The sequence below is a fragment of the Pristiophorus japonicus genome, chromosome X, assembly GCF_044704955.1.
Source record: "Pristiophorus japonicus isolate sPriJap1 chromosome X, sPriJap1.hap1, whole genome shotgun sequence".
Taxonomy (NCBI): Eukaryota; Metazoa; Chordata; class Chondrichthyes; family Pristiophoridae; genus Pristiophorus; species Pristiophorus japonicus.
In genome coordinates, this window is record NC_092010.1 from 35,024,251 (window position 1) to 35,046,523 (window position 22,273).

Sequence of the window (22,273 nt, forward strand, 5' to 3'; positions counted from 1 at the left end):
CCCCAATGAGGCACCGCCTGAGGAGCTCCTTGGCCAGGCGGCTTGGAGCGAGGAGGGGAAGGGGTAGAGGTGGGGAGAAGAAGGGGAGGGGTGTAAGGAAAGTAAGCTGCATGTGCGCAGGTGATAGCTGTATTATATCTCCATCTGGGTGTATGCAATTTGTTGTAATGTATGGGGGGAGGGGGCCACCCTCCTGCTTTGCATTTGTATTCTGTGCTGCTGGACATGTTGACCATTTGATTGATGTTAATGGTGGAAAAAGTGGGGTATGGGCAGGGGTCAGGTGTTTTTGCCTGTGATACTTATGATTTCAGACCAATGTTGGTATAAAAATGTTTTTATTGAACATAACCTTGGTGCACATTGTCTCAGAACACTGGTGATTCCTTAACATGAAAGGGTTAAATAAAACTTAACTTCAATCAACGTAAACTTTAACTGGCACCAAGGTGATGGCCACCATTGATGTCTGAGCTGCACACACACAGCAGTGTGTCAGCGTTGTCACTCACAGCAACGTTCTTTCAGGCAAATCGTTCAGGTATCAGCTCCTCACGTAAGAGTCTTGCAGCTATGTAGCCACCACGGGCCCTTCCCTGCGGTCTGGAGGGGGGCGTGGGCATGGTTGCATAGTCAGCCTGATTGTCTGGCCCTAGGTCAGTGTCCAGCCCCTCGTCCTCCTCTTCCTCTCTCTCCAGCGGGGAGCATCAGTCCCTTCCGGCAATTCTTGGCCCCTCCTGATATCCATGTTGTGCAGCATGGAGCACATGACCACAAATGTAGCTACTTGCTCAGGGTTGTATTGTAGTTCCCCTCCTGAGTGGTCCAGGCATCTGAAGCACTGCTTAAGCACAGTTATTGTTTTCTGGACCATATTGCATTTGTCTCTGTGGCTCTGGTTATATCGCTTCTCGGCCTCGGTGTGGGTGTCACGCAGGGGGGTCATCAGCCAGGTGGCTAGACCATATCAGTTATCACCAAGCATCCAGCATTGTCCTTGTGTCTGACTCTTAAATGTGTCAGAGACAGCGCTCTCACGCAGGATGTGAGCCTCATCGAAGCTACCCAGACATTTGGCATTCACTGCCATTATGATCTAGTTGGAGCTTCAGAGAGTGAAATCCTTTTCTGTTACGAAAAAGCTCTGGGTCCTGAGAAGGTGCCCGCATGGCGATGTGAGTGCACTGTATTGCTCCCTGCACCCTGGGGAACTTAGCAATTCAGTAGAATGCTCCAGCTCTATCAGTCTGAGCCTCCGTGGTCATGGGGAAGCTGATAAAGTCCATCCTTCGCGCGTACAGGGCCTCCGTGACCTGTCTAATGCAGCGATGGGTAGCATGGTGAGACAGAGGAGAAATCTCGACCGCGGAGGCCCGAAAGGAACCGGATGCGCAGAAAGACAGTGCTGCAGTGACCATGACCTCGACCGACACTGATGTCCTGATGGCAGGCTGCATATGTGGCCTGATGAGCTCGCATATTTCATTGATCACCACCTTGTGGAAGCGCAGTCTCCGAAGCCAGGTGTGCTCGGAGACGTCGAGGTAAGACCTCTTTTCTGTGCGGGGTGTGTATGGTCTGGACCTCCTCCTCATTCTTGCACGCCTTAAATTGGGCACATAATGATGTACATCACACATTGAGCTATTTGCACTCTGCAGCATCTGCATATTAATAGATGCAGGCTGAGAAATGGCTGGCCCCATTGCAATGAAATTATAATAGCGATTGATCAGAAGCAATAATTTCCTCACTAAAATACACCTACAGTAAACCCCCAATAGTCCAGGGTCTGAAAATATGTCTGTTGAGATGGTCACTTCACCTGAGAAGAACTCCAGCGTCAATCCAAACTCCCCCGAAGTTGAAGCAGCCTTTTGAATGAAGTGACCTGGGATTTTAAAAATGGCGCCCACACCGCTATGATTCGTTCAGAACAGTTCCACTTTTTCTGAGCGGTGTTTTGGGCGAGCGATATTGTGGGCGATATGTGTGCGAGGTGGTGAAAGTGACACTGGGCGATCTCCTGGGTGTTAGTTTCAGTAAATGTGATCGTTACGACAAAAAAAAGTGGGCGGGCGGCATTATTGAATCTCAGCGTTAATTCCGTGCGGAAAGTAACGCTGGGCGATATTATGCACGTTGATTTTGCCCATTCTGATGATTCTGCCCAAAGAAAGTGGGCGGGCGGTATTATTTTTTCCCGGCGTTACGCACATGGGGAAAGTAACACTCGCCGATAAGTGTCCGAAAAATGGCCGTCAGTTTCCATTTTGTGGTTAAATGAGCGATATCTGGGCGTTATATGTAATTTCATCGGTAAAGTGGGCATTGTGGGCGTTATGCATGCAAAAAAAGTGGAAAATCTAGCCCTATATTTTTAGGTGCAATTGTTAGGTTGATCCATTACTGGTCATTTTATTAGGAAAAAGGCCGTCCAATATGTGTGCTTGAAATTATGCAAGATCCAGAAAACAATTTGCTGGCCAAACATCCCAAGTCAAAATCAGTCTAATCATTCTTTGGTTTCAATTGCACAAATGGGTCATTTTCCGGTTGGCAAACAGTAACTAGTGGGGTGCTGCAGGGATCAGTACTGGGTCCTCAACTATTTACATTCCATATTAATGATTGGATGAAGGGACCGAGTGTAATGTAGCCAAGTTTGCTGATGATACAAAGATGGGTGGGAAAGCAAATTGTGAGGAGGACACAAAAAAAATCTGCAAAGGGATATAGACAGGCTAAGTGAGTGGGCAAAAAATTGGCAGATGGTGTTATGTATGCATGTCAATGATGTACTGATGTACTGTAACACTCGACCTGAATGTACCTTCACCCTGTATATACCTTACCTGTACACCAAAGGGTGTTGCTGCTGGAGACCTAAGGGTCACCTGTACACTGCAGGTAACCCAGTATAAAAGGGAGTTCACCTCTTGGTGGCCTCACTCTAGGAGCTGCAATAAAGGACTACAGCCTGTACAGTTCAAGTGCCATACCCCTGCCTCGTGAAGTCATTAACAGAGTGCCTACATACACAACAACTGGCGACGAGGTTACGAATTCCATGCACAACATGTCTAATCTCAGCAACTTCCAACAATTCACCAATGGGAAAGATTGGAACGCCTTTGTGGAAAGGTTAGAACACTTCTTCATCGCCAACGACCTGGATGGGGCCTCACCGGCCACACTGGCGAACAAGTACTGGGCCATCCTGCTTAGCAATTGTGGGCCCACTATCCACGGCCTCGTCAGGGACCTGCTCGCCCCAAAGACAACAACCAAGACCTATGAGGAGCTCGTAACCTTAATACAAGAGCAACTGAAACCCAAAGAGAGCATTCTCACAGCCAGGCACTGGTTTTACACTCACCGGCAGCCCAAAGGTCAAGAAATTGCTAAGTATGCTGCAGATTTAAGAAGGTTGGCTGCACCGTGTGATTTTGGCGACCACCTCACCGAAGCACTAAGGGACATTTTTGTTATTGGAATCGGCCACGAGGGCCTCCTCCATAAACTGCTCTCTGCAGACATCACAGTCACCCTACAGAAGGCAATCAAAGTGAGCCAGGCCTTCATGATTTCGGTCAGCGACTCCAAACGAATGATGACCCACACCCAGGACTCTAAACCGACGAGTGCAGTGAACAAAATGGCAACTTTCAAAGGCAGAAATGCTGGCCCGAGTCCCGCAACCCTGAGTCCGCCACATGGGGCAAACCGGCTACCCCATGCTGGCCCTGTGGAGGAAACCACAGGGCCACCAGTGCCGCTACAAAGACTATACCTGCAAAGGCTGCAACGCGAAAGGTCACCTTCAGAGAATGTGCAGAAAAAGCTTTACTCACTGCGTCACTGAAGAATTGGCCGATCATCTGGGCTCCGACACTGATGAAGACGAAGCTGCTCAACCCCTGGAAGAAGAGTACGGAATTTATACCTGCTCCACCGAGGGTTCCCCGTGGAAGATGGAAGTGGACATCAACGGGGTTCCAGTTTCGATGGAGATCGACAGAGGGGCGGCCAGTCTTTGATGAGCCAGATGACCTTCGAAAAACTTTGGAACAATCCCGCCGAACGACCAAAGCTGTCTCCAATCCAGGCAAAGCTGCTCACCTACATCAAAGGCACCATCCCAGTCGTTGGCAGCGTGGACGTCCAGGTCTCCCAGGGCGGCGCAATGAACAAGCTCCCCTTGTGGATCATTGCCAGCGACGGTCCAATGTTGCTGGGAAGAAGTTGGATGAAGCAGGTCCAAATCGGTCGGAGCGACGACGGCCTCCGGGCCCCAGCGATCGACATCCCACGCGGCCCCAAACTTGGATCCATCGCAGCACCTAGAAATCCTACTGTCCAGCTCGACTGCGTGGCGACGACTGCACAACACCGTGGCAAGATTACCCAACCGGAACATCCAGACCTCACCTTCCTGGCCGTGGCAGGATTCCGAGGGAAGAAGATCGGTGAAAAAGGTGGATTCCCAACATCCGTGGCTGAACCTGGGAAGAAAAAGATCACCACAGCCCACCTCGAGGAGAGCGAGAAGATGGCAGCCGCACCACGAGGCGAAGAACCTGGAATCAAAATGGCCGCGACCAGACCACGAGGGGCAGCGTTGGAGGAGCAACACTTGGCACCGAGCAGCGAACCGGATTTGAAGGCCTCCTTAAAGGAGACCGGTAACCCAAGGAAATTAAAGGGACAGTTTCACTCTAGGCACAGCGATGCCAAGGACATTAAAGTTAAAAGTGCAGTAAGCGAATGCAGGTATGCAAAAGTAACGTTAAATTGTGATGCCGGATTAACTAATAAAAAAAATGTAATGAATGCTTGTGAAAGTGATGTTAGCAACAAGTTTGGACCATTAAATGATGATGTTAGAAATTTTAAAATGATAAATGTAACCCTGTATGGAGACACCGATACACAAGAAAGTGTTGTAAGTGCTAAATGTGATAATGTGAAGAGAGTGTAGAATCGACTGTTTGTGATCGGAGCCAATGTGTCATGCATGTAAAAAGTAGACTGTTAAAGGACACCGGGTTCTACAGGTACAATGTCAATGCCAGAGGAATCCCCCCGTGGGAGACCTCCAGGTCCAGCTGGCTACCTGACCATGTAGCCTGGACTTTTGGGACAAGTGTGATGCCCCAGGAAGGGCTCACACACATCCAGTGGGAGCAGACCCACTGCAGGGTCAGCATTCAATGGGCAGGACAGCCACCACCACTGGCAACCTGCCCCAGATTGGACCCACACCTCCTGGCCACCAGGGCCAGCACCGGGAGAGAGAGACCTGTACCCTCCAGCTTTCCTGGCGGACCCTGGATTGACCAGACTTCCACCACCAATGGAGGACAAGGAGCCCACAAAGCCCTGTGGCCCTGCCTACCACCAAACACCACTGCTTACCCATTCTACAGTGTATGTACCCTAGCCATTGCATTGGCTCCACCACTGAGGAATCCTCCAACAGTGACACTAACATGGTCTGTGTGTGAGGGGGGGGGGGATGAATGAGGGCAGCCTCAAGCACAGGGATCACACCTGGCACCCACACAACCCTCACCACAACCTCCCACAGCCCACTACTGATCACCTCCCCAGGTCATGGCAATAAGGACTTGGGAAAGGCTTAGTGGGGAGTGTTATATATGCATGCCAATGATGTACTGATGTACTGTAACACTAGACCTGAATGTACCTTCACCCTGTATATTCCTTACCTGTACACCAAAGGGTGCTGCTGCTGGAGACCGAAGGGTCACCTGTACACTGCAGGTAACCCAGTATAAAAGGGAGCTCACCTCTTGGTGTCCTCACTCTAGGAGCTGCAATAAAGGACTACAGTCTGTACAGTTCAAGTGCCATACCCCTGCCTCGTGGAGTCATTAACAGAGTGCCTACATACACAACAGATGGAGTATAATGTGGGAAAATGTGAGGTTATCCACTTTGGCAGAAAAAATAGAAAAGCAAATTATAATTTAAATGGAGAAAAATTGCAAGTGCTGCAGTACAGAGGGACCTGGGGGTCCTTGTGCATGAAACACAAAAAGTTAGTATGCAGGTACAGCAAGTAATCAGGAAGGCAAATAGAATGTTGGCCTTTATTGCAAGGGGGATATAATATAAAAGCAGAGAAGTCCTGCTACAACTGTACAGGGTATTGGTGAGGCCACACCTAGAGTACAGCGTACAGTTTTGGTCTCCGTATTTAAGGAAGGATATACTTGCATTGGAGGCTGTTCAGAGAAGGTTCACTAGGTTGATTCCAGAGATGAGGGAGTTGACTTATGAAGATAGGTTGAGTAGGTTGGACCTCTACTCATTGGAGTTCAGAAGAATGAGAGGTGATCTTATCGAAACATAAGATAATGAGGGACTTGACAAGATGAATGCAGAGAGGCTATTTCTACTCATATGGGAAACTAAAACTAGGGGACTATCTTCGAATAAGGGGCCGTCCATTTAAAACTGAGATGAGGAGGAACTTTTTCTCTCAAAGGGTTGTAAATCTATGGAGCTGTGGAGACTGGGTCATTGAATATATTTAAGGCGGAAATGGACAGATTTTTGAGTGATAAGGGAGTAAAGGGTTATGGGGAGCGGGCAGGGAAGTGGAGCTGAGTCCATGATCAGATCAGCCATGATCTTATTAAATGGTGGAACAAGCTCGAGGGGCCAGGTGGCCTACTCCTGCTCCTATTTCTTATGTTCTTATGTTCTTGTGGATTAGCAAGTGCCAGGCCCACACTTTGAACAAATGCAGTATAATCAGCATGACTGGTTATTCTAGCTTTTTCACAGCCACCTCCATATTAATTGTCATTAATATGCCCAGTCCCATAGAGCTCAATGGGGCAATTTTGCAACCAATGTTGCCAACCAGAGACATGCTGTTAATAATAGGCAATGACTCCAATACAGGGAGACAGGAGATACCACTGCCATTCAGGATCACTGTTTAAAATAGTATTTGTTTACCAGAAACATTCACATAAAGCTTGCCACAGAGGTATTAGAGGTGTACTGTAGGATGTCTGCAAAAATGCTCTCTTCATTTCTGAATATTCTACAATGAAATGTAAGCTAACAGCAGTAATGCACCAACTGGGCTTTACAATCTCCTGCTATTGCCATATAATATACCCGGACATTGATTGTGTCTGTGGTGGATCCGTTGGTCACGATTACAGCTTGCATGTCATCATGGAGCAGGCGGAGGATGATGACAAACTTTTGGGAGCAGCCGAAATGGAGGAGGACGCTCCATAGTCCCTCATGATTAACAGTGTCAAAGGCCTTTGTAAGGTCAAAGAAGGCCATGTACAAGGGTTGGTGCTGTTCCCTGCATTTCTCTTGCAGTTGTTGCGCCGTAAAGATCATGTCTGTTGTACCCCATAGTGGACAGAATCCGCACTGTGACTCCGGGAGGAGCTCCTCAGCCACAGGGAGAAGACGGCGATGAGGTTCAACACCACCTCCAGTGCATCAGCGCAGCCTTCAGCCACCTGAGGAAGAAAGTGTTCGAAGATCAGGCCCTCAAATCTGGCACCAAGCTTATGGTCTACAGGGCTGTAGTGATACCCGCCCTCCTGTATGGCTCAGAGACATGGACCATGTACAGTAGACACCTCAAATCACTGGAGAAATACCACCAGTGGTGCCGCCGCAAGATCCTGCAAATCCCCTGGGAGGACAGACGCACCAAAGTCAGTGTTCTCGATCAGGCCAACATCCCCAGCATCGAAGCACTGACCACACTCGACCAGCTCCATTGGGTGGGCCACATTGTTCGCATGCCGAACATGAGACTCCCAGAGCAAGTGCTCTACTTGGAACTCCTACACGGCAAGCGAGCTCCATGTGGGCAGAGGAAACGTTTCAAGGGCCCCTCAAAGCCTCCTTGATAAAGTGCAACATCCCCACTGACACCTGGGAATCCCTGGCCAAAGACCGCCCTAAGTGGAGGAAGTGCATCCGGGAGAGCGCTGAGCACCTCGAGTCTCGTCGCCGAGAGCATGCAGAAAACAAGCGCAGACAGCGGAAAGAGCGTGCGGCAAACCAGTCCCACCCACCCTTTCCTCCAACCACTGTCTGTCCCATCTGTGACAGAGCCTGTAATTCCCATATTGGACTGTACAGTCACCTGGGATCTCATTTTTGAAGTGGAAGCAAGTCTTCCTCGATTTCGAGGGACTCCCTATGATGAATATATCCAATTCTATAAAACTTAATTGGCTGGTTTTTGAAAACACAGCAGTATCCAAAAAATCTATAGGTCTCACAAAAAATAAATAATGTCAACTTAGCTTCTATTTGTTTTTTTCATTTTAATCTACAACAAAGGTGATGCAGTTACACAACATGTTGGAATACCAATGTATGGCAGCATGGTGGTAGGATATACTGCTGTACCTTTGATCTCCCCACTTGTTACTGTTATTTTTGATGTTATTTTTGATGACCTTGATTTGTGCATAAAGGGCATAATTTCAAAGTTTGCAGATGACACAAAATTCAGGAAATGTAGAAAACAGTGAGGAGGATAGTAGGAGATTTCAGGAGGGTATAGACTGACTGGAGAACTAATGCCGAGAAGTGTGAAGTGATGCAATTTGGGAGGAAGAATGAGGAGAGGCAATATAAACTAAAGTGTACAATGTTAAAGGGGGTGCAGAAATAGTGAGACCTGAGGGTTCACATATACAAATCTTTGAAGGTGGCAGAACACGTTTATAGGCTGTTTAAAAAAAGCATAGGGGATTCTGTGCTTTATAAACAGAGGCATGGAGTAAAAAAGTCAGGGTTATGCTAAACCTTTATAAATCACTGGCTAGGCTTCAGCTGGAGTATTATGCCCAATTCTAGGCACCACACTTTAGGAAGGATGTCAAGGCAGGAGATTTACTACAATTATATCAGGGATGAAGGATTTCAGTTATGTGGAGAGACTAATGAAGCTAGGATTGTTTTCCTTAGAGCAAAGAAGGTTAAGGGGAGATTTAATTGAGGTGTTCAAAATTATGAAGAGTTTGATAGAGTAAATAAGGAGAAGCTGTTTCCAGTGGCAGGAGAGTCTGGAACCAGAGCGCACAGATTTAAGGGAATTGGCAAAAGAAACAGGGGCCAGATGAGAAGAATGTTTTTACGCAGCGAGTTGTTATGATCTGGAATGCACGACCTGAACGGGCGGTGGAAACAGAGTCAATAGTAACTTTTAAAAGGGAGTTGGATATATACTTGAAAATAAAAAAAAACTGCAGGATTATGGGGAAAGAACAAGAGTGGGACTAATTGGATCGCTCTTTCAAAGAGCCTCCACAGGCACGATGGGCCGAATGGCCTCCTTCTGTGTTGTGTCATTCTATGATTAAGCTTTTTTCTGATACAAATCTTCTGTCACTTGTGCAAGAGCTGCATCGCAGTCATGTCCGCCCCACGTGTGAGAGTTATTCGGCCCCTTTCCCTCATGGATATATTCGGGATTCAGTGGCTTGGTGTTGATTATCTTCTATATACGGTCTAGCGCTGCAGTTATACGGCATGTCTGGTGTCTGTGAAAAGCATCGTGCTGTTAGAGGATGCACGCAATTTCCTACCCAAGTTGCATTGCTTTGGGCTTTATTTTTTTTTTTTTTTTTTTTAATTCGTAGCCAATCGTTTCCAATTCTTTGTCAAGTCACAAACGCCAGAGGTCACCCTGCACCAGTCAAGGATCACTCTGCGCCAATGCTCTTAGCCAAAAGGCCTAGAGCCACTGCACCGTTCCTGGAAGTACTGCAATACCAGGTTCGTGCCATGGAGGTGGATGGGTCAGGTCCCCCACACACCTCCGTGGAGGTGGATGGGTCAAGCCATCCCACCCACCTCCTGTTTACAAAAATGTAAGCATATACCTTCCTGACCAGGGAGAAACCACCCGGAAGTCATGGTGGCTGGTCAGGTTAGTTATGCAGATCTTAGCCAAAAGGCCGAGAAGCGATGATTTTCTAACTGTGCAGCACCACCTGGTAACAATGGTAGTGCACCGTCGATGTAGTACATCAGCTGCGGTGAAGCTGGGAAGAACTCAGTCTTTGAGTTACTAATCAGAGGAAAACCTCTGTTTTCTAACATCGGAAATGTTGCCACCAATCAGTGGCTGATGAATAGAGCTGTTTACATACGTTGAAGTACAAATGCCTAAAGCTGTGTTTGGCCAATTGAAGAGCAGTATAAGCAGGCAGTATAACTTCGGGATTCAGTGGCTTGGTGTTGATTATCTTCTATATATGGTCTAGCGCTGCAGTTATACTGCATGTCTCGTTTCGTTTCGCATCTGCCTGGTATAACTTCATTCGCGCTGCACTATCATCGTCTTAATACCAACAGTATAACTGAGGCATGTACCTGCCACAGTACAGCCCTCTGCAGGAGAACCCCTCATGACTCCACAATTTAAAGCACACTGGCACAATTTAGTACTTTAATACATATGTCTCTGTTAAATAGTCTTGATATTTTATACTGAACTAATAAAAATAGATGTGAAACTTTGTCGTTGGGCAGGTGTGTTACCAAATAAACCTGAAACTTGCATTTACATAGTATCGTATCACGGTCTCTTAGAAATATTCCAAACCGTGCTTCACATACAATGAATTACTTTGAAATTGGTTAGTGCCATGGGATCTTTAACATCTATCTAAGCCACTGGAAAAGAGGGGCAGGTTTAATATCTCTTCTGAAGGACAGCACCTCTGACAATACAGCGCGAGAGCGTTAGTCCAGATGGCATTTGAACCCACAACCTTCTGGTTCAGAGGTGAGAAGGTTACCAAGCTGGCTAAGATCAAGTGTAGTATCTGTTCTTATCAGTTTAATATCCCCTATGGGGACATGATATTGAATTGATTTTTGGACAGGGAGCTGGATCAGGGGCTTGCCCCGTCCACTCCATGCACCGACCTGGTATTGCAATATTTCCAGGAACGGTGCAACTTCGCCTCTCGGCCTTTTGGCCTAAGATCAAATATATTGGCGCAAAGTGATCTTTGGCGTTAGAGTTGATCTGGAAAGAAATTGGACATAAAAAAAAATAGTGAAGGGATACAGTCGTGACTACATTAGAATGTGACCTTGAATTGTGTTGTGATTGTACTTTAACATATAAAGCGGCCCCTCCTAAAAAAACTGTCAGGCATTCATGCAGATCGTGGCGTGCTGAAAATAAATATGCCTGAGCGAGTGAGTCCAAGTCTGAAAGGAGTCTAGTTGCAGTTTGGCCCACCAACATAGGACAGAAGAGAAAACTATTAAAATTAAAGCAATAATATTTCTACTGTACCACCCATGACATTAAAAAAAACACTGCTGGAGAACTATCCCTGGAATCTGTGCTTTATCTGAAGTTTCCTGAACTGAAAGAGGAATATAGCAGGCAACTGAATGATTTAAACCACATAATTTGGGAGACGTGATTGTAGCAGAAAATACAGCAAAGGAAAAAATTGAGCCATAACTGGACAGTAAACTGACTAACCCTAACAAAAGATCACAATTCCTTATGAATGAGTTCCTAAACTCATAATCATCATAGGCAATCCCTCGGAATCGAGGAAGATGTGCTTCCACTCTTAACATGAGTTATTTGGTGGCTGTACAGTCCAATACGGGAACCACAGTCTCTGTCACAGGTGGGACAGATAGTCGTTGAGGGAAGTTCCTTAACACTAGCCCAGCGACTAGCCAATAACATTTGCTGCCATATTTTTTGATTGCAAGATATGTGCAGCTATAGCTTCCGTGGCAAAAAGCAATTTGGTTTGTAGAAGAAAAAGAAAAGTTTCACTACCTGCCCTGCATATAGGCAGCTGAAAGCATTTTGTTGACTGTCACGTTCTGGGTGGGGTTCTGAACATCCTACATTGAATCTATGGCTATTGTAGATATAAATACTGTATGTCATTTACCCTACCACCGGCCTACTTTGTTAGAACTGGCCATAATACTACATCCAGAGGATAGATAACCTGGGCGTGGATCTATTTTCCCCTTTTTAGCAATATGGGTGTATTCTACTCAACAATAGGCCTTTTAAACCTTCGATTTCCCTTTGATCTAATTGAATGCGGTGTTGTTCGGTGTTTACACAAAGGTTGCAAGTAATATTCGTATGAGATATTGCTTAATGTTGAGTATTCTCCGGGTGAAGCAACCTTGCCAGCCTTATTAAAACCTATCTTCCAATACTCAGGAGGTGTCGATGGGCTTTTAATTGGTTGGGTAACTGACCGCCTCTGCCCCCAGGGAACCTCCCATACAGTCCAGAGTCCTGATCCTCGTACAGTATTGCGGCCAAGTATAGCGCCCCTCTTCCCATTCTCTAAATTATGCCAAATTCTGATCCCAGTTAATTCGCAACCTTGATCCTGTTTTTTGAAACAAGCGTGAAATGTGCCCAATTAACTTGCCCTGCAGATCTCACCACACAGTTAAACCATCGCCTCATTTTACGTAAAGGCAGCTGCACTTAATCTTTCCAATATATCCTGCTAACTAAGGTCATTGTTATCGCTAGAATATATCTTTGGATTTGCAGCAAGTTCCACAATGATCCATTAAAGCCAGGTTATTTCTATTCACCAATAACTGGAATTAAAAAAACATACTGCCTAACCAACGGTCTATTAGAATTGAATTCTAGCTAATTTGGCCATTTAAAAACATATTTATTTAACAACTAAAACTTTCTGCGGAGAGACAGTCTCTTCAAATGGCAGAGCCCAGTGTTGCAGTTTGGATGGCGATGATTAATTATGGTTAGAAATTGTATTGATTGCGGTCTGTGGGTCTCATTTACGTGTTTATCAAGTTAAGAGGAGAATTGATAAACATAGTATATCGTCTGCAGCGCTCGACGAGGCAGCTTGGGCTTGGGTAGAACATTTTTTTTGCAGAAACCCTGCACATAGTTCTCTGATTACACTAGAATACAGCGAAATTATATTTTACTGACCATCCCAAAGGTGTGTCAGTTATATCACCGCAATGAAAGACCGCGGTTTCATTGTTTGTTTTATGAAGCATACGCCTCTGTAATGTTTATTTGCAGACACATAAACAAGTTGGGTAAAATAATGTGCATTTATTTCAAAAAACGTGACAGTGGCGGGCTCGTTCGTTTATATGTAAATTCAGAACAAAACCGAGCCAATACTGGCGTTCAAGTATGATTCATTCAATTAATTTTGTTGAACATTGCGTTCAGTTCCACAGTCAAAACAAGCAGAAGTTGTTTGGGCGGGGGGAGTGCTTATTCCCACACTAGAAGTTGCTTCATTCACCTCGTTGTTGTTTTAGTGCGATTGGCGCTGGAAACGGAATTAAATGTGCAAATTGACATTCCACCTGCGAGTCTGAATGGGGATTGTGCCGTTTTAAAAAGGGAGAACACGGGGCGGCTCATAACCAGATGAAAGAGGGGAAATATACCGCTTTGTTGCTAATCTTGTCCCAGACGTGTTTTTTTTTGCTAAGACGCTTCTTGGAAACTCGGTCTCCAAAGAATCCTACAGGTTCTGTGTGATGTGTTGTCTGTAAATCATCGGCGGCTTTCTGTTCAAATGCGAATAAAGTAATTTGGCGGGACGCAGCACTTCGCCAGAATGAATTCACAGATCGCACTGATAATTGAAAATCTAGTAGCGAGGGGACATTAAACCTATTATTTGTATTAATGTTTATCTCTTGCTATGGTTTCAGTCAAGTGCGTGTGTGATGAAATTGCACTGGGTGAGTTCTGCAGTTCCCATCGAGGTACTGACCTGCTGTGATTTGTGCTTTTTTTTAAAAAAAAGTGGACTCCAGCCAGCCAGAAGAAATAGTCCTTTAAAAATCACATACGTTAAATATGAATTATTGCTGCGTTTATTTAAATATAAACTGCATATAGTTACAGTACTTTTAAGTGTCTGTCACCAACTTGTGATTTCCCAACTGTTTGTTTGTTTTAAATATCCGAAGACTTTTATATTTGCCCTCTTAAAAAAAAAAACGCAGACCTGCCCGCACTTCTGTAGATTCGCAATCCCAGCCGAGGGCGGTTGGCGTCAGGAAGATGTGATTTCACACGATCTGAAGGCAGGGGTCGCTCAGATTGTCCACAAAATCCCCTTTTCCCTCGTCAGACCTTCTCCAGCAGCGTCTCCGAGCAGACACTTCGCACTGCTTTCCTCACTGATGTACATTGGATCTGACAGGAGAGAACGAGCCTAGAGCAAAACTTTCTCGAGCAATCCTGTTCTTTTTTTCCAGAAACACTTTTTTTTGTCTCTCGATAGATAGAATTTTTTTTTTCTCTGTTGCGGTGGGCTCTGGTAAATCGTTCACCATTACTTCCAAAAGTGAAGACGATTTTTTGACGCTGGCTGCGTCCAGGATCAGCCGGAGGAAGCGAGTGATTGGAGCGGCCATTGGGGTGGCCATGGTCTTGGTTCTGCTCATCGCCATCCCCTTGCTGGTCCAAAGCTCCAAGGCTTCTGCCCACTACGAGATGCTGGGCAGCTGCAGAATGGTCTGTGACCCCTACAGCCCGAAGCCTAGCTCCACGGCGGCAGAAGCCATCCAGGATCTCGCCGTTATGTCCCCGCCACCTTTCATCCACGGGGGCAAGGGCGACCAGGGACGCCGAGGCAAGCCTGGACCCAGGGGACCTCCGGGAGAACCTGGACCCCCAGGTCCAAAGGGTCCACCTGGCGAATGGGGAGATCTTGGCAAACCAGGTCCACCTGGGCCACCGGGATCAGGGACATTCAGCACAGCCTTCCACAGCCCTAAGATCGCCTTCTACGCCGGGCTCAAGAAACCGCACGAGGGCTACGAGATTCTTAAGTTTGATGATGTTGTGACTAACGTTGGAAACCACTACGAGGCTTCTACGGGCAAGTTCACCTGTACGGTGCCCGGGATCTACTTCTTTACTTACCATGTGCTGATGAGAGGAGGGGACGGGACCAGTATGTGGGCAGACCTGTGCAAGAATGGCCAGGTAAGTCCTGTACTCCGAAACAAAAGTTTGTAAAGTTTACTCCGCAAGAATGTTCCGTCCGCCGCTATACCCAGCAAAACTTCAGCAGAAATACTAGAACGATCGGATTTGATACCGGAGCTGCGACAAGCCGGACATGTGTGAACTACTTAACTTATATTCAGGGAAGTCTCCTTTACTGAAGAGAAAAGTCTACTGATTTTTCGGGGTCGGGGGCAATTGTTGGGCGGGTGGAGTGCATTTCCAAGATTTTGCGTGTCTTTCTCGGCTATTCCCCCCCCCCCCCCTTACTTTAAAAAAAGCGAGTTGGAAGAATGAGTCGGTAGCTGCCTCCTTCGTTTTCCGATGAGCAGACAGGTTTCAGAACACCTGTTACTGCATTTCCTTCCATCGTACGGGGCGATGTTCAATGCATGAACCAAGCCTGGCCCCATACATCAGACAAAAATAGGGGCACAGTTCTGAAGAGAGTTCAAAGGGGCGAAAGGCCCATGTGTCTGTCATTAGAATCATAGACCCATCGTGCCTGTGCCGTATCTCTAAGAGAGCGATCCCATTAGTCCCACTTCCCCATCTCTTTCCCCATAGCCCTGGATTGTTTTCCCTTTTTATGTATATATTCAGTTCCCTTTTGAAAGTTACAATTGCATCTGCTTCCACCACTCAGACAATATGTTCCAGGTCATAATAACTCGCCCAGTGTTTTTTGTAAATTTTCCTTATCGCTCCCCTGGCTTTTTTTGGCAATTACCTGAAATCTGTGTCCTTTTGGTTACCAACCCTCCTGTCACCGAAAACAATTTCTCCTTATTTACTCTATCAAAACCCCTTATGATTTTGAACACTTCTGTTAAATCTCATTTTAACCGTCTTTGCTCTAAGGGAAACAATCCCAGCTCCTCTAGGCTCTCCACATAACTTAATTCCCTCATCCCTGCTACCATTCTAGTAAATCTCCGCTGCACCCTCTCCAACGCCTTGACATCCTTCCCAATGTTATGGTGCCTGAAATTAGGCACAATACTCCAGCTGAGGTCTAACCAGTATTTTATCAAGGTTTAGCATAACGTCTTTACTTTTGTATTCTATGCCTCTATTTATAAAGCCAAGGATCCTGTGTGTATATATGTATCTACGAAATAATTATAGTACAAAAACAAACACAAAATGTGTTTTAAGTATAAAGTGTGCATCAAACATGTGTAGAGGGAGAGAAATGTTTGTCTTTCTTTTTAGTTGTCCCTCATAAGCCAATTGTGTTTTATTTTGTTTTGCATTTGGGAAATCTTGCATGAACCCACGTTAATTCCTATTAAAACAGCATTCATTCCTGGTTGGGCTTCAAAAACTCAGAGCTGTTTGCTCGCTACTCGGCTTTGATGAAGAGTTATGAAGAAATATCTGGGCTTTTAATTTGATGTTTCATTAGCCACAATATCCTAATAAAACACTTGTGGATCCACCATCTCGTGCCACCCAACATAAACCTGATGTGGCGCACTTGCTGCAGGACCGTAGCGAATGCGTGGATTGGCAGACGTCATGAGCTGCTGATGTCACCCAAAACTGCCACCTCAGCCAGCTGCATTATATTGGCAGTTACCTTGAGAGGAGATTTTGTGCTTTTTGTTTAGATTACATCCCCTTTAGACTATGACTGGCAAGTTGCAGTTAATTGTCGAGGCCCAGGGGTGTTCAAACCTGTGGGTTATATTCAATTCCTGAGCCCTGGCAGTCTGGTGCGCAAAGCCCATGCAACTCAGCACTACTGCTCTTGTGTATGTTATTTGCTGCTTTGTTCTACGTACACTTTATGGGTCTGGAATACGGGTTGTCATATTTAAATCCTAAATAAGAATACCAAGATCTGTTGGTATCAGCAACGTGAGATATCAGCAAATTAATGGGTGCCTGGGTTTAAACTTCATATGTTCTGTACTTTCTGTGGCAATGCACCACAAATCTTTGGATTCCCTTAACACTCTCAAACAAACTGATGAGATTCAGACCCACATCAAAAGCATTTATCCTACACAGTGAGATTTCTCCAGTGCTGCAGAGAGAGAGACTGGTACAAGTGCAAGGCTTCAGGTCCTGATCAGTCTTTTAACCAAACGTTCCTGTGTACCTTTTAAACAGCTTTCTACATACTTTCCCCCCCATGTACTGTCAAAAAATTAGTCACAGCCTAAATACACGTGGAAATATTGCATGTTTGCTAAATAATAAATGAATGCTTTCTGTTTCATAAATGGTTATTATTTATTGTTGATTGGTACTGAAAACAAATTTGCCACCTGCAAGATTATTACCAGCGATTGCTCCTGAGCTCGAATGCTGGCATCTAACGAGCGAGGATTGACTGGGACCAGTGGGGGTAAGTGGAGGGCAGGTCCTTGGGATCAACAGGGGAGTGGGATTCCATGGACCATCGTGGGGAGAAAGCCTAGTGAACAGTTGATGCACCTTTTCTCAACTTCAGTTGACAACCAGCAGTCAGTGTGTGCTTTGGACAATATCTTATTCACCCAGGAGGAAAATGAACTATATACTATCTTTGCCAATGATATTGTGCAAAAAAAACCACACTGGCATTTTAACATGGTGTAGGTCAGCAAATCAGGTGTTTGGCTATACTTTTCTCCTTTTCTCAAACACTTTTTGATGAAGATGATGCTCCTTTAATAACTCCCAGTGACTTGATTATCTTGGCGCAAACCATACTGTAAACCCTTGGGGATTTCATTTCACTCAAAGTATCCTAAATGCGACTAAATGTGACATTTTGGGGGCATAAATTGCAAGCAGAAGTACAGTGCTGCTCACTTCATTGTAGAACAAGAATCAAAAGTCCTGCATTTTATTCCCATTATTTTCTGCATAAAACATAATGCTCAGAATTAAATGCAGTTGCAATCATGAACCAGTCGTTTTCAATTTTTCCCATTCACTTATTTAAAGATTCCAGCAGTTCAATGTAACAAGAAGGCAAGAATGCACCATTCTGTGAACAAAAATGAGTAGAAATAAAATCGATCAAGAATTAAACTGCTTTATTGTTGGTCTTCCCGACATCCTTTTGAAACAACAGATTTAATGTAGAAATCCAAATGGGATGTTGCTTAGTTACATAACCTACTTAATTGCATAACTTCTCTCATATATTTCTCATATATTTGGATAATGAATGGTTGGTCTCCATTTCATTTTTCTTCGTCTGCTTTCTCTCTTATAATGTAACTGTGCTTCTCCCATTTTACTGTGATCATTATACTTTGTACTATTTTAATAAAAATATTGTTTCTTAAAGTCTCTCTGAAAAGCACTTCCCCCTCCCTGTTTGTTCTTTCCCGTGGCCTTTGACCTATGCTGGGCTCACAATGTCTTTTCTGGGTCAACAATTGAACTTTGCTCTCTTGAACATCCCCTTTCCTCTTCGTTTCCTTGAATCATGAATTCACAGTGCGTGATGGTTTCTCTGCCCTCATCTGCTCTATGGTCCTGTTTTACTTTATTCCACCTGATTGGTTTTGTTCCCTCCTGTAAAACTGACATCACTTTAAATTTAAAATATAAATCAAAACACAGTGAAGACCTATTCTCCACCCACCCACCCCCATCCTTTAGTGACAATTTTTGCTGTTCATCGGGGTGAAGGTTGTCAGTGATTGAAAATGGAACAATTTTCCACTTTAGGCAGCCAGTATCCAGCATCGAGCATTAAGTATAATATGGCCAGATGTAGAGCAAAGCTCCCTGTACTCTGCTCAGTGATGTGCATTAACCCCGATCTGAAAAGAGCAGCCTCTAGTACACCAGTGTGATGTTTCCACTTCCCACCACAGCCACCTTTACAACCTCTCCAAGTAAGATTGTCAATTTGATGGCAATTAGTGCTTTGTTTGCACTGTGCAGCCATGTCTACAAGGAACAGGGTCACGACCGTCCAACTTCGTTTCACACAGGCCCCTTATCGAGAGGAGCATTTCAACCCATATCTGTCTTGGCTGGAGCTGATCCCACCACACAGGTGAAAGAGTGATGCGCTAACTGACTGCAGACCCAATCCTTCTAATGGCTATTTTTGACACCAAACACTGCAGCCTTTTATTGGTTTAAAATATGTATTGCATATTCAACAATAATGTGTCGATGAAAGGGAAGGGAATCAGTGTAGCTTAAGCTGTTGCTTGACTTGATTACTGAAATATTCATATTACAGAGGGAGGGTACCAGACCAATACATCCAACAATTTTCCACTTTTTAAAAAAAAGTTCTCACAAGTACATTAAATAAGTAAATAAAATAAATAAAAGAAATCCAGAGCCCATTTTATAATGTTCAAGGTATCAAATGACTGTATCCCACTGCTGACCATCCAACTAAATATAATAGTAGCCAAAGCTAAAAGTAATATATCTCGGATATAAAACTTGACGGGACTCAGTAGTTGGCTAAAAAATAAACCCATCAGATAAGCTGGATCTACAGAGCCCTAAAACTACTGTAGAATTGCCAAATCAGTTAATACTGTGTTGGTTCATACCTTTTAAGAAGAGATGAATGAGTATATGTTGAGGAATGGGATTGAGAATAAGCACAAATGGGAATGATCAAACTCTGTGTGAACTGTGATGGTTCCTAAGCTGATGGGACCAATGAAATGTCATGTGAAGGAAGGCAGCTGGTGTGAAATGTATAATGTAATATAATTTCAAATGGGTATTTTGGAGTTTCATGGTGGGGCAGGGAAAAACTTTGTAGAACCTTTCCTCAGTCCATGGTACAGTAGATTGTATATGGCCTGCAGAAGGAATAGCCTTGATGTGTTGAATATGGAATACATCATATTAATTGATGAAAATTCAATTTCCCCTTTCATGAAGTCACAAGAAGAGCTTTCATAGGTTGCCAGTAACCAACAGTTCTGAAGCATAAAATGGGGCAACAAAGAGGTAACTTGAGAAACATAGAGGTATCTCACTTTGTAACATCTAGGATTATGTGGCATTTCATACTTGCCCTTTACCCTACTTTCATGGATGGATATGCTGTCCATCTTTGTTGGTACTTTTTCTGGAATTTGCAATTCAGGTACATATCTTGCATATATGGCTTTTAGTTGAGTTAGAGACATTTATAAAATTAAACTATTGCTTAGGGGAGTGGGACTAATTGGATAGCTCTTTTAAAGAGGTGACACAGGCACGATGGGCCGAATGGTCTCCTGTGCTGTTTGATTCTACTTTAATAAATTGGCTGCATTGTGAAAATTTGCAGAAACATAAAGTTGCCACAACTGCCACTGTCGCAGCACGGTATTGAGGTCTTCCGAGTAGATTATTCTAGCTCCTCCAGGAACTGAGCTTTCCTCTTTTGCCCTCCCCATTTGACACAATCACTGAAAAGGTTACCAAAAATCCCTGATTTAAGATTTTAAGTGATAGCACATGTGGTCTGCGAGATATTTGTCATGTCTCCAAGTTTGTAATGTCTTAAAATGAAAGATGTCTTTAAAAATTATATTTCAAACATGTGGAATAATTAAAACAGATCATAGCCAGCAGGGAGGGTAAGATGAATACCACCTCAAGACATCGACTATAACTCATTTGTGACTTTGTTACTTGCAAGTTATCCCATCAGCCTCACTTGTGTGGGTATTTATCATACCTCATTGCTGTCTGTGACATATCCTCTATATAATAAAATGCAATTGTCTTTTATTTATGAATTGATTGATGTGCTTGTCCTGGGTGAATACAAGAGAGGCTAACTTCACATTGAGTGTGTGGACAAGAGAACTGATTGAGGGGAGAAATTTGCTTGTGCATTGAAGGGTGACCTTTCTACACATAAACATGTAGTCTTCTCAATTAGCTCCTGATCTATAAGTTCTGTTGTACAGTCGACTTTCCTGCATTCAGCCAGGACAGATATGATCAATTGACCTGTAACCAAAGGACAATAAAGAAATCTTTTCTTTCTTCAAAGCTTGTTATTTTAGTAAGTACTCCTGGAAACAGAAATACAGTTTGTGGGATCAAAACCTGCCTGCTGTTGCCCAGGTGATGGCACAGCGCTGCACAACCATGTGGGCACTGAATGGTAAGTCGTGGGTTCATGCTTGTTATTCGCTATATGGTGAGTTCCCAGCATCAGCTGTGCTGTCATGATGAAAGGTGCAAAGATAGAGGTGTGTGGTGTTCGTCACAGAGAGTAAGGGAGGGATTGAGAATCAAAAATCAAGCCAGTTTGAGCCTGAAGAACCCAATTCAACACTGGTGCAATTGGTACAGAACTAGAACTGTTCTGGATTCAATGCACCAGTATCCAATATAACCAAATATTAGTGAAAGTGTCCACATTTAAGCCAATTTAATATGTGCTATTAAATCATGTCCACTGAGGATTACATTCTGTTGTAAAATTAGGAAGTCCAAGACACTAACCAAACTCATTTAATTTAGGACCATTCTAGCCAGGGGACAGAGATCAATCTGAACTGGATTCAAAACCAGATCCCTGAGGTGGAACAAGAGTTTGCCAGCCCAATGTACAACTCAGAAAACACAGTATTCTAACAGCCCACACCATCCAAGAAAGCAAAGAAACTGTCATTCCCTCTTACCAGGCTGTATTTAAACTCAAGTAACAACGGTAAAAGGGTAATGTTTTACCCTTTCTGTCTGGGCCACATCTGAACTCTGGACCTAGAGGTGAATTGGTAGTGATCTAAACCTATAGTCCCACCACACACACCTTCTGGAGGGCCCTCTACACACACACACAACCTTATTGTCTAGGGTTGATTTGAACCTTTGCCCAAGTGTTGGTTAATTACATAGTTCCCCATCAGAGAAAATAAGAGATTTGGACATAAAGACAAGAAAGGACAATGTTCTAATCAACTGGACCACCAAATCCTTATCAAAATGAGAGTTTCATTTATTCTTTGTTGGTTAGATTGAACCCAGATCTCAAAGTTGAAGGGAGAGAGTTCTAATTTCCTGTTCTTAAAAATATGAAGAAGATAGTACAATGTGCATAAAACATGCCTCCTTTGACAACAAATATAACATTCGGATATTGTATTATGATAATGACTTGGATGTGAACTTCATGGGAGCCGTAGAAGTCACTATCCCCCTGGCCCCCATGAATTGAAAAGTAACTATTTCAATCTACTTGACCTTGGAAAAAGGGGCTGGTGTATGTCCCATCCTCAGTAA

At 44.4% G+C, this 22,273-nt stretch overlaps 1 protein-coding gene and 2 pseudogenes across 1 annotated transcript in view; 2 read left to right on the plus strand and 1 right to left on the minus strand.

Annotated features, from left to right (window-relative positions):
* Positions 1-9,764: 9,764 nt before the first annotated feature.
* LOC139241053 (U2 spliceosomal RNA) lies at positions 9,765-9,995 on the minus strand (annotated as a pseudogene).
* Positions 9,996-10,821: 826 nt separating this feature from the next.
* On the plus strand, positions 10,822-10,996 carry LOC139241037 (U2 spliceosomal RNA; annotated as a pseudogene).
* Positions 10,997-14,470: 3,474 nt separating this feature from the next.
* The window catches only part of LOC139240865 (complement C1q-like protein 2), a 55,285-nt gene continuing 47,482 nt past the window's right edge, over positions 14,471-22,273 (plus strand). Inside the window, exon 1 of the mRNA XM_070869361.1 lies at positions 14,471-15,040. Within this exon, the coding sequence (XP_070725462.1) occupies positions 14,477-15,040 (564 nt within the window). The 5' untranslated portion in view covers positions 14,471-14,476. The remainder of the gene's footprint in view (positions 15,041-22,273) is intronic.